General features: G+C 53.2%; 6 protein-coding genes across 6 annotated transcripts; 3 read left to right on the forward strand and 3 right to left on the reverse strand.

Moving 5' to 3' along the window:
• Positions 1-1817: 1817 nt before the first annotated feature.
• EI97DRAFT_436903 (uncharacterized protein) lies at positions 1818-2919 on the forward strand. The gene is made up of 2 exons (XM_033799225.1): positions 1818-2499; positions 2551-2919. The coding sequence occupies exons 1-2, from the start codon at positions 2250-2252 to the stop codon at positions 2565-2567; spliced, it is 267 nt and encodes an 88-aa protein (XP_033649945.1). The 5' UTR covers positions 1818-2249; the 3' UTR covers positions 2568-2919.
• A 385-nt stretch (positions 2920-3304) lies between these two features.
• Positions 3305-4306, reverse strand: EI97DRAFT_208667 (uncharacterized protein). The gene is made up of 2 exons (XM_033793751.1): positions 4220-4306; positions 3305-4161 (listed from the first exon to the last, which is right to left on the reverse strand). The coding sequence occupies exon 2, from the start codon at positions 4157-4159 to the stop codon at positions 3392-3394; it is 768 nt and encodes a 255-aa protein (XP_033649946.1). The 5' UTR covers positions 4160-4161; positions 4220-4306; the 3' UTR covers positions 3305-3391.
• On the reverse strand, positions 4071-5126 carry EI97DRAFT_436905 (uncharacterized protein). Its single transcript, XM_033799226.1, has one exon. It carries the CDS (start codon positions 5081-5083, stop codon positions 4397-4399), a length of 687 nt encoding a protein of 228 aa, XP_033649947.1. The 5' UTR covers positions 5084-5126; the 3' UTR covers positions 4071-4396.
• Positions 5127-5196: 70 nt separating this feature from the next.
• EI97DRAFT_208676 (uncharacterized protein) lies at positions 5197-6376 on the forward strand. The gene has a single exon (XM_033793752.1). The coding sequence runs from the start codon at positions 5311-5313 to the stop codon at positions 6184-6186; it is 876 nt and encodes a 291-aa protein (XP_033649948.1). The 5' UTR covers positions 5197-5310; the 3' UTR covers positions 6187-6376.
• A 191-nt stretch (positions 6377-6567) lies between these two features.
• On the forward strand, positions 6568-7677 carry EI97DRAFT_385725 (uncharacterized protein; the record flags this gene model as incomplete). The annotated part of the gene is made up of 2 exons (XM_033796035.1): positions 6568-7227; positions 7285-7677. 2 exons carry the CDS (start codon positions 6568-6570, stop codon positions 7675-7677), a joined length of 1053 nt encoding a protein of 350 aa, XP_033649949.1.
• A 442-nt stretch (positions 7678-8119) lies between these two features.
• Positions 8120-9070, reverse strand: EI97DRAFT_346170 (uncharacterized protein; the record flags this gene model as incomplete). Its single annotated transcript, XM_033794785.1, has 1 exon — positions 8120-9070. A coding segment is annotated over one exon (951 nt), but the record flags the coding sequence as incomplete, so codon positions are not given.
• Positions 9071-12051: the final 2981 nt, after the last annotated feature.

A 12051-nucleotide genomic window follows, 5' to 3' on the forward strand; every position in this document is an offset into this window, starting at 1 on the left:
ACCCTAACCCTAACCCTAACCCTAACCCTAACCCTAACCCTAACCCTAACCCTAACCCTAACCCTAACCCTAACCCTAACCCTAACCCTAACCCTCGAGAGTCACCAAACAAGAGCGGACACAGAAATTAGAAGCAGCCCTCTCCAGATTGGTCGCGGCAAAGGATGCGCTGAAGACGACCAAGAGGTGATGCGATCTAATCACGGAGTTCATCCGAGGAACGTGGGATTACCCAGAGGCGAAGAGGAATGCATACCGCCAGCGTCTTTTGCTACAGTGGATTCTCGAGCAGGTGCCTCTGGTTGAAGCCGAGTTGAATGAACCGAAGGTAGCAGAAGGCAGCTCGCGCCCCGGCCGTGGCAAGAAGAGGGGCAGACTCCACCAAGACGAGCAAGTCACGGATGACACGAGGCCTACGAAGCGGAAGAGAGACGACCCCAGCGCGGTCGCGGATCATACTGAATCCTCCACACAAGCAAGAACGCCATCGAAGCGCGGTCGACGCGATGACACGAACCATGCACAACCCTTGAAGCGGGTCCAGAACGACGACCGAAACTCTGCGTCTTATGCCGCAGTGGAAGTGAGCGAGATCTCCAAAGATTGTTCGTCACGATCGATAAAGGCATCCCAAGGTGAGCCAATCTCTCAACAGCTGATGGTTGACAAGGGCATCAACGCCGATGCGGGGGATCTTGCTGGTCAGACGCTATTGCGATCTTCCAGGAGCGGGCACATGGCTGCCATCCAGCTTCGTCGAAGCGCTCGAATTGCGGCTCGTCAAGGCCTTTCTGGAACTACTGTTGCACCTCCGCATGCTACCAACAGTGCAAGCCAACGACGTCGTTGGAAAATCTTACAAGAACGGGTGGCTCCTTCGTCTGGAAGGTCGCGAGAGCGCCAGCCAAAGGCTCCCGCGCCGAAGACGTCAAAGGAAAGAATCACAAGAGACAGCAGGCGGTCTGGCGCATCAATGCAAACCGGAATATTAAAGACAGGACGGACGTTAAGGACAAGAAGGAGGTAAAATAAGCTTGCAGAGGCCTAGCTGTTCGGTTGTGTAACCATCTACCAGCTGCATGCGCTCGACGGCATGGGGGCTTTGACCATACATTATTGTTGGATGGCCGCTATTCTAGGTTCCTCGGAGCCTACAATGGACTTGACTTCTCTCACGGGACGCCTTAACGTGATGGTGGAGGGTGCGACGATATCTCTCGCCGAATGGTAGCCGCAGCCGAATGCCACAGCCAGATGGGCTGCCCTATAGTACGCCCTACGCCGCTTCTTTGCCGGCTTCTACGCTGGGGCGTTTGCGTGTGGTTTGACTGGTTCGCAGCCAGTCTACACAGGCAATCGTTACGGCAAGGCGGCGAGGTAAATGATGTGCATTCTATGTTTCTTAGTCTCCTTAAAGTTTTTAAGGAACTGTAGTAATTGGTCTATTAGATCTCAGATATAAAGCTGTTGCTCTAAACGGCCCTCGCCGACAATAGTGTCTGACTTATACCTGTTGTCGGCCTGCTTGGCCGCTGAACGAATCCCAATATCCGTAACTGCGATCTGATCCGAATTAACCCTGCACCGACATGCTTTTGCCGGCTTAGTTGGACGTTCGCATGCAGCAACCCGGTACCATTGAGAGCCAAACAATGTTCTCTCTAGCGACGAGGGAGATTGAAAGAGACGGATCCCCAGGCTACTTCCGTTGCGTGACACGCATCTGGACTGTCATGAAATGATCCTCGGTGGCATGTGCTGATCAGTTGGCAAGTCTTTCGTCTTTGTTCGACTTCAATCCTAGTAACTTTATTCCCGATATCTTAAACATGAACGATTTTCTTGAGAATCGCATCTCATGGGATAGAATCAGTCCCGTTCGTATCGTATCCTCTCATGCCGGCATTCATCAAACATCCAACCGTGCGGCATCAGGCTTGCAGATCTGCGCAGATCAACGGGAGATTCCCGTATCCGCAAGTGCGTCGTTGTCCGCCTTTGTATCTGATTCGCCCCGGTGAACAATTACGGGGCCTTGCAGCAATATCTTCTTGTGTAACAGCGAGCCTACATCCGACAACATGACGACAATGGCCATGATCCGGTCTAGCCGATATCGCGTGGCCACAACGGCTTTGAAGAGTATAAATTTCCAGGAAACTCCATGATCAGACGGCATTCAACACCGTTCTTCATCCAACTACCCAGTAACTGCTTCTTCCGAAACGGGGGTCCAACATAATACCAAGATGCGCACATTCTTGCTTACTGCCCTCCTGACCTCTTTCGCTCTTGCCACTCCAGTAACTCACTACGCCAAACGCTGGACTTGTGGTGGGGAAGCACCTGCCTTCAGTTGTGAGCCCAACGCCGGCTGCAAGAATGAGATAGCTTGGGGTGAATGCGCTATCAACGACGGATTGGTGGCTTGTGGGGATCCAACGCCGAATCATACCACGCCTGTCTCCCCATGCCAGAGCGCGGCTTTCTCGGCTTGTGGTGAGCACATCGATTGATGCAAGTACTGCTAATCACTAACGGTTATCATAGAAGCAAAACATTGTTGACCAGCGGACGGGGTACCAAGGAGCCAGGTCAGGACGCTGGAAATCAGCTCAGCAAGCGGGTGTAGTGTTAGCACATTTACACAAGTACAGCGTTACGGGCAATGATATACAGGACGGAAAATGCTACACGTTCAGTACCTATGTAGAGATGCTTGTTCAGTTTCTTGGGATTTGGGACCATCGAAAGGAGCCACCATCGAAGCATTCAGACGCGACACCAGCCGCGTAGGGGCTGGGTGGTCCCTTTGAGTGGAGTTCTTGGACCTTCTTTTTGCGCTGTATATATTCCACACGCCCTGCCGTTCCATTCATCAACATGAACAATGGGCCACTATTGCGTTTTTCCAGTCGTACCTTGATTGCCGTTCCCTGGCATACCTTTCGCTCAAATCTAGTCTTGCTATGTCCTCGGCGCTTCTTGTCTTCCCGCTGTTCAGGACCGCAAACCCCTGCGAGTGAGGGCACTTGCAGCTCGTGTTTAGTACTGCGGCTGCATCAAGTCTATGCTGGTGCTGCGATATGTGTCCAAATGTGTTTTCCGATGTTACGATTCCGCGGTAGGGAATCCCTGCCCGTTTCCTGTCGGGCGCCATGAATAGCACAGATTCATTGGGCTCAAAGAAGTAGTGGCCGAGCGCACCCAGAGACATTCTCTGCTCCTTTACCTATCTGGGCTGCGTATGGGTAAACCGTCCACTGGACCCCTCGAGACCGTAGGGTGAAGTGCCAGTTGTCATCATTCCCATTTGAAACCACCTCTGCGCAAGCTGGAGAGGTCAGTATCAGTCACGGATTGTGTTTGATAACATGGAACTGCCAATTCATCACAATGCCATCGGGGGATTAGGAATACACAATCCATCTGTCTTCAAAGCAGCTCGTATCGAGAGACTGTACAGATCGTTCTCTTGCATTGCGCGGTCTTGACCGTCCAGTGTCCACCCATCGGTTCCTGCCTTCGAACCCAGTCCATCCCCTTCTCGCTTGCATGAGTCAAAGTCTATGATGACAGGATTATCTCCATCCATCATGATGTTCGTTGGGGTGAGATCGTTGTGCACAAGCCCCAACTTATGCATGTGACGAACACCCGCTTCAATCCCGCGCAAGCAATGTCCCCTGTCAAAAGGTGTGCCGTCCTTTAACATCTGCGAGAGGGTGACAAAGTACCTGGCAAAGGCGAGTCCTCTTATCCTCCCCGCCTTAACAATACAGCCCAGGTATGGTGCGATGTTGGAATGAGGGTGTCTTTTCAAGATTTCGCACGCCTCCACTTCGGTCAAAATATGACTGCCACAATCCAGATCGTCGAGGCCATAGTACAGAAGGCGGGGTCGCTTGAGGTAGGAGGTGGGAGGTAGAGAGTCCGGAACTCGACTGAACTTGGGATTAGCCAAAGGCCAGATTTGGTCGGTAGGAATCCTGGTTGTGTCTAGCCCATTGATGTCAACGATGGAGAATCGGGTCATCCGCTGATTGATCTTTGCGTAGAAGTATTCGTCATCGGCGTCTCGCAGGATGATTTTTGTGTGGTCGAAAATGACATCGCCATCCTTCTCGACAAAGATTTCGCCATGCTCGCAAATTTCCATTGCTATGTACATGTTAGACTGAAACAAACGCTAATATTATCCATTCTAAAGTAGAGGTACCTTGCTTGGTTAGGGGCGGCGACCGCAATGTCGTGTCAGGGATCGCTGTATTAAAGCGGGGAGGAAGCAGTGGTATTTTTGTTGCCTGCGTTCGGGGTTTGCGGATAGATCCGCCAGCCGCTCAGCTGCCAGTGACGCGCACGTGAAAACTGCATGCTTATGCGCCAGCGCACTTGTTCAAGTCCGATTGGCATTGTCAGCATTCGGGGCTGCGGTGCGCATCAGTCTGTCCTTTCGAGACCGTTTCCACTCCTTATCTAAGGGCTCAATCTTCCCACCCAATACTTGCACACGGCCGGGCTCCAGCATGACCACACCCCGTCTCACGTCAGAGTCTCTCAGGACTATTTTGACCCCCATAGGAGAGTTCGTGTCCAGACCGCATTTGCCAGAGAGATCAAGAGCATATACTCGTAAACCGTTGGCATCCTGCAGTAAAAGCTTGAAGGGTCCCTTGCTTTTTTCTGCCAGTTGTTGCTGCTCCTCTTCCCCCAGAACAACACGCACAATTTCTCGACCTTTCGTCTTTTCTCCGCGCTCTTGTGACTCAATTGCCTCGACCTGACTCCACCTTGAACGACCAATGTCCTCTACGTCCAGCAGTTGACACAACACAGGGCCGGCCAGATAGCGACTCTGGCTTGCGCTCGTAAGGATATCCTGTGGAAACACCGTGTGCAGTGGTTGCTCAAATGAGACTGTAAGATCAGTAGCAAGCAGACGGAACAACGCCGTCTGCTTTAGAGCTGGAAGTGGAGTGTTGGGGCGGGTGGAAGAGAGAAATGCTTGGAGCCAGGAGCGTGTGGGGTAAAGATGGCGGGCATTGAAATGTGCGGTGAGTTCAGCGAGCAAGTCCGAAGCCATACCAGGTCGGGTGTAAAGGAATATATGTCTAGCTGCGATCTGGGCGTGGTGTATAGAAGAGCATCAATAGCGGTGGACGTCGAATTGTGTCCATCACGTGCAGGATCCTCAAGGCCGCGGCCTTGGCGCGGCAAGATGTAAACGTTGAGCTCTAACAGAACGTATACTTGTCCCGCTGGAGTTCCCCGTCGACGCATTGCCCGTGTACTTCCGTTGCATGTTCCACGATGTCTACCATAGCCTCTCCTCGGCCGTCATCGTCCATCCGCTCGCCATCCTCTACTCGTACGTCAATTGACACCGCAGCGAGACCACCAGCCAATTCCCGTCGTAACCGCGCTGCACTTCGGGACTATTACGGTATCAAGAGTGCCAGCAAAGGCGCTGATACCAAGATTTCTGAAGAATCATCACGGACGGAGCTTGGCCCAGATGTCGAGGCCGAAACTCTGAGCGAATTGGATTCGGAAACTTTTGACGCTGAGGCATACGTCAACACCATACTCGCTACGCGCGGACTGTCAGAAGTACTCAAGACTGAGGCAGACCTACTGTCCCGTACGTATACCATCCTCTGCAACTTATTCTGGCGGATTATTATTAACTGCAGGCCAGAGATACGGAACCTTGACAGTGACCGGAAATCTCTCGTTTACGACAATTACTCTAAACTTCTTGCCGCCACATCGACGATTCGGAGAATGCGCACGAACATGGACCCTTTGGCCCCCACCACACATACCCTCTCGCCTGCTATATCGCACATCGCGGAGACTGCAGCATCTATCTCCTCCTCGGCGCATGCCAGCGTTGCACACCCGGCTGGTCTAGGGATCCAGGTCCGGATCGATGAGCCAGGTCACCAGTCTGGCAGCGACAAGGACCGCCAGAAAGAAAGGGCCACTGTTCTGTGGGTTTTGGATACCCCGCGGCGATTGAATGCTCTGTTGGCCGAGAGAAGGACCAAGGAAGCTCAAGAAGATTGGGCAGAGGTCAGCCGATTGCTCCAGAAATGGGGAAAGGTGAATGGCGTTGGAGAACTGCGCACCGCTTGCGAGAACATCATGGATGCGATTCAAGATCCGCCCGAGGCTGGCTCCTAATGATGCCCTGCGTGCATCAATCATCATTGCCGGAGTTGTCCATCATTATCCCAGCGCAGCTTTCGATGGGGTCTGGATGTTCAAAACGACTCTTTATCGATAACGATTCAGCCCGTCGCACACCCCTGATCATCCGAGCCGAGCCGAGACTCGGCGTCGCTCAACAACTTGTCACAGCGATGCTCGAACCTTCACTGCCGAAACCTGTCAGCAGCCAAATTCCTCATCGCAATGGTCTCGTGAACGGAACCTATGACTCCTCCACACTGTGACCTTCTCTTATCATCGAAACGACGACAACAGGCTTGCCCCGTCATGGTTTACCTCTGATCCGCCGGGCAGCGCATCCCCTATGCCCATCCACCTCCATCGTCGACCACCATGATAAGATCCAACCGCCTCCTGGGCCCTGTGGTCAAGAGAGGTCTGTGTCTATATCGCCGGCAAGTCCATGATTTACCGGGCCCGGCTCTATTCACAAGAAGTATCCACACCAATGTAGACGGTCCATCCAGCCCACCGTCGTCCTCGCAGCCTACGGAGTCGCTCACGAAACATTCCACCGTGACGGCGCACGACTCGAGAAGTCATAGAACCGGAAACGTCCATGATGTCGCTCCCCTTCCCTCCGCCATTGCACCTTCAAAGTCTATACGAACCGAACCGCAAAAGTCAATCCCAGGGCCCACGTGGGTCTGGCTTGAACCGCTATACACACCCTTTCGAGCGTATGGGCGCGCACATCAGCGCAGGCCATACATGACGCAGTTCGTCAGCACGCTAGTCATCTATCTTGTCGGCGATTTCGCAGCCCAGAGCGTTGGTAAAGAGGATATCGAAGGTCAAGACGTCAATATATGCGCCGAAGAGGGATGTGAGGAAAGAGGGATTATACGTTCTTGGGCTGACAACAGAGACTGGCAGAGAACCGGGCGGGCGCTTTTGATCGGTGGACTGGCAGCTGTGCCGGGATACAAGTGGTTTTTGTGGCTGAGCAATTCCTTCAATTACAGCTCTAAGTTGTTGTCACTGACTGTCAAGGTAAGCACAGCCTCCGTTACACAATCTACCCCGGGCTGAAGACTGATTCATGTTTAGGTTGTCGTCAACCAGGCCGTGTTTACTCCAGTCTTCAACACGTACTTCTTCGGCATGCAGCACCTTCTAACTCATTCAATCTCGGACATCTCCCCTTCGTCCCTTGCAACGCATATATCCAACACTGTCCCGACATCGTGGGTCAACAGTTGCAAGCTGTGGCCTGCCGTCACCGCCTTTATGTTTGCCTATGTCAAACTCGAATATAGAAGCTTACTGGGCGGAGTCATCGCGATTGGATGGCAGACGTATCTGAGTTTGTTAGACGCAAGAGCTAGGAAAGCAGAGAGAGAGAAGAAGATTGCCAACGGAGCGGAATCGCGCCGTCCTGAGCAACAGTCCGAGGGCTGTGGCGCCGCAAGCAATGAGCATCAGCGCGCGGCTTCAGGTTGATTACGTACCATGCATAGCGCGGCGCTGGGGTGCTAGGGTATAGATCGATAGAGGGATAGACAGATAGCATACACGTTCGCAGAGACAAGGATACATAGAGCGTTGAATTTCACGACTTTTTTTTCCCCTACACCAAACGGGCCTGCGCAGGTCAGGCGAGATGCAGGCATTTGTGGTCATACAGTATGTAACCATATCACTGCAGAGGAAAATCACGGTGGGGACATATCAAACTCAAAAGAAATCTTTCTACTGTATACCGTCCATGTGTCATGGAGTACGTTGTATATTTATACAATGAAGTGAACGTGACGAGAACCAAAGAACCCATCACTTAAAATGCAGAGGAACCTAGCCTCGAAACTGAAGATACCAATTCACAATGGCGCTCTAGAGGAGCCCCCAGTCTTGACCAATAGTGACCCATCTACCGGATCGAAGGCGCAACGCACTGGAAGTAGTAGGGGTTCCACTGCCTGCAAACCAGGCCATCCGCGCACTTGGTGGCACCGGTGAAATTGATGCCTCCGCACTGCTGCCACTCCGCCGCAGTGACGGCAACATTGCCTCCGTTGCCGGGAGCCGGGGTGGGGGTAACTGTAGAGCGAGTGGACGTGATGAGGGTGGTACGGGGAGGGTTGGCGGGAGCGGTAGTGGTGGGACGAGGGGCGGCGGAAGACTGAGCAGGAGCAGGAGCCGGAGCAGCACTGCTGGCGCCGTCCCAGACCTTGGGGCCGGGGATGGGGTAGGACGAGAAGCTGCCGTAAAGGTCGAAAAGTACACCAGGGTCGGTGGCCTTATAAGCACCGGGAATGGCCACACCAGCGGGGAGGGTGACGGAGCCGGACGACGTGACCTTGATCTGAACGCACTCCATGTAAAACTGCGCTCCCCCACTGCGGAAACCCTCATGGAGAGCAATGATCTCAGGGCGAAGGAGGTACTCGCCAGGGGCAAGGTTAGGCAGGACAATGCTGTGCTTTCCGCGGTTGGCAATCAGATTGTCGACGGCCCACTTGCCATTGGCGAAGCCCTCTTCGGCGAGCTTCAGCCAGACATTGCCCTCGCCGTTGGAGGCAGCAGGAGCAATGTAGGTCATGACAGGGCCTCTGTGGGAGGAAGCGATGATGTCGTCCGAGGCACTGTTGCTGTCGTGGTGCCACTCGAAGGTGATCTTGTCCCCACCGGATACCTCGACGAACTTGGCCGCGGCTTTGCCACCGTTCACATTGCAGGTCATGTCCTTGGACGTGACGTCCACGATGGGGCTGTTGTTGGGAGGCGACCGGATGTAGCCAGAGGCACTGTTCCCGAGTCCTTGGTCAACGTCGTTGACGAGGATGTTGAAAACGGTAGCGTGAGCGGCGGCCGTCTTGAGGAGGCCAGCGGCTGCGAAAGCAAAGGCGGCTGTGGGCTTCATTGTGAAGGTTGGTATGTTTGTGGACGAAAATGAGTGGATGCTATAAAGAAGCAAGTGGTGTGAAAAGAAGACGGCGGAATTGAGAATCGAAGACCAGCTATGTGGTAGAAAAACGAGTGAAGAAGTGGAGGAAATGAGTGCAGCTTCAAGCGTGGTGTCTCACCGAAGGGTGGAATGAGGCTCTTATACCGCCTGGTCGCTGCTCAGTGCACATCGTTCTCCTCAGCGCTTCCATCTCGCTTCCAGTTTGACGTCTCTAGCGCGTGATGCTGAGGACAAGTGCATTCTCGACCTTGCTCCAACCTTGCTCCATCATCAAGCCAAGAGAAACTCATCTATCCAGCCCACGCTAGACTCCAAGGATCCTAGGTGGCGTCCGTGGTTGCCGCAGACCTTTGGAAATAGGTGCATACTTTAGGGCTGGCGTCTTGGTTACGACTCGGTAGCAGTAATAACCATCCTCCCGACTGAACGGTTCGTGGGGCCTTGCCTGGGCACGTTGCTGGTTTCTGGATCCTGCTCCCTTCGTTTGACCAACAGGGGCTGATAAGGACTGTAAGTATGAAACCTCAACAAGGTGGAATTGGAAATGGAAGGCTCACGAATAACCGCAGAGCGGCGTCAAACGAAACGCTATGCATCGACTTCGGTCCCTTCATGCGATGACGAAAGAGTCGTGGGACTCCCCTACATCTCTGGCCACCCACGTATAGTAGCCATGCGTCTATAACCAGAAACCGAGTGGAGGTCCTCCGCATGGGAGTACTGTACAGGAACCGCATTCAGTTGAGCAAATCCGAAAGACAGAAGGATTTCTCGATAATCTCGGAACTCTTGACTGTTTAGATCAATATTCCGCCTCATCCCTAAGCGACCAGGCTTTCGGACGATGTCAGTCGTGGGAAAACAACGGAGCCAGGCCCGACGTTTTGCAAAGGAGGCGGCTAAGCATTCGTGCTCGGCGTCTGCGGTGTTCCTGACATCTCCGTTGTTGAATCATCGTCGTGTAGCACCCATGAAGCAGGGTCCTATTCTGGTCTAGTCTGAGGAATTAGCAGCGTTGCGAGTGTTTCAAGGCTTCTGAAAGTGTCCCGCGCCCAACCGCCGTCACACGCATCAAGAGCTCCTTCATATAAAAAAAAGTACTGCCTTGGGTCGTTTTTTATTATCCCGCGGATGCAGCACGGCTAAAGGGGGAACCAGCAATAGAATAATAGCGGGTGCGACGAGGTTGATGAGCTTCTGCGTGTCTGTCGTGCGAGTGAAGGGCCAGGAAGGGTCCGGCGGTTCGTCCTGGTTGTCGGATCTCGGCTCCGAGATTGAACCTCCTTCTCACCCTTGGCCCTTGGCCATCACGCACTTCCCCTCCCTGCATACAAGTAGATAATAATAAGCTCACCTCCTCCGTCGCTTGAAATGACTTGCGTACCTATCTCGCTTGCGCGTCGTGGGACACGAATCTCCCCATTGATTATCAGATCCAACAAGACCTACCAACTAGCCTTCGAGAGCGCCGGACGCCAAGATCCCATACGACAACAGATTGTCAGCCATTCACCACCCACAGATGGAGATGGATCTTTATTGTAGCATAATAACTTGGACGCTATAGGTAGTGGTACTGCACACGAGTTGTGCGATGTACACCTGGGCAGATGGCATCTCTAATCCATCAATCACCTCTCGGTCACGTGAGGCGACATTCACCACAAGGTTCAACAGCAGGATGACCGACCGGAAAACCGACCGGGAAGGAAAGTCAATCATCGCGGACGATGAGAGGGCTTCTCCAGTTTACCTCCACGGGGGGTTTCATGCCTCCGGTCCCCTTATGATGAGCGAGCCAGCGTCGATGCCGACATGAGGCTTGAAATTCTATGTGCATTATCTCGGAGTCATCCGTGCCGCACACCTTTACGGGACGTTGACCAGCATCCCGACCTTCTGCTCCTTGCTTCTCCTCGTTTCTTCGAATTCACGGGCCAACCGTTGTATGCAATGTCCTGCCGATGTCCGTTTTCATACCGGCATTGACAGTTCTGTTGGCCACCCCTTCCCGCTTCGCCCTCGCAACATATCGTTTATAATCTCACGCCATTGTCGAAAGTGCCACGAGCAGACTTAACCGCAGTGACTCGAGGATATGAGGTGTACATTGACCTGGTCAAGCCCGCACGCTTTCCGGGCATCTTCGTAAGGTCCAGGAAGGTACGGTAAGTAGGAGCCTCCCCTTCATCACCTGATGGTTCTTAGGATTCGTTTGTGCGTATTTTATCAGGCGAGGTGCATATGAATGATCCTGCTTTTGTCGGTGTACGGTAATGCAGAAAAATGAGCAGCACAGGATGATCTTCCATGGGCAACTCTGGACCAACCAGAGTGGAACCTGGCGTCAAACGCCAACGCCGGGCTATAGAGGGTTAAGTTTGGCTCGGTGAATGCCTTCGCACCAGGAGGTCGGAGTCGAGGTTGACAGCAAATGGTCGCCATATTTGGCTGAGCCGCATCCTGGGATATGACCACCGCCCTGGCCGCCAATTGCACAATTCACCGAGCATCCGTAGTGGTTCTCCGGCTCCATCCACATATCATTTATACATAAGTATACTGAAGGACTTGGTACCGAGTTACAAGTCCTGAGCTATACTTGGGAGGGTACTTGAATGCCTTCACTGATAGCCAAGAGAGCGGAGACGGCTTGATACAGTGAACTACCTTCGAAAAGCAGAGGTGGCCGACCCCAATGGGTTCATCGACGACGCCCCACTGCACACCCGCCTGCAGTTCCTGTATGGGTGAGACCACATGCATACTTCAGTTCAAAAACTTGGCGTCATCGACGTTTCGGGAGGCGGCGCAGGAGTTTAAGGGTCTAAAAATGAACCGAACACCTATTCACCCACGAGCCATTCACCGCGCCGCAGTGTGGCCCGTATTGTGGCTAAATTTCAAAG

The sequence above is a fragment of the Westerdykella ornata genome, assembly GCF_010094085.1.
Source record: "Westerdykella ornata strain CBS 379.55 unplaced genomic scaffold EI97scaffold_38, whole genome shotgun sequence".
Taxonomy (NCBI): Eukaryota; Fungi; Ascomycota; class Dothideomycetes; order Pleosporales; family Sporormiaceae; genus Westerdykella; species Westerdykella ornata.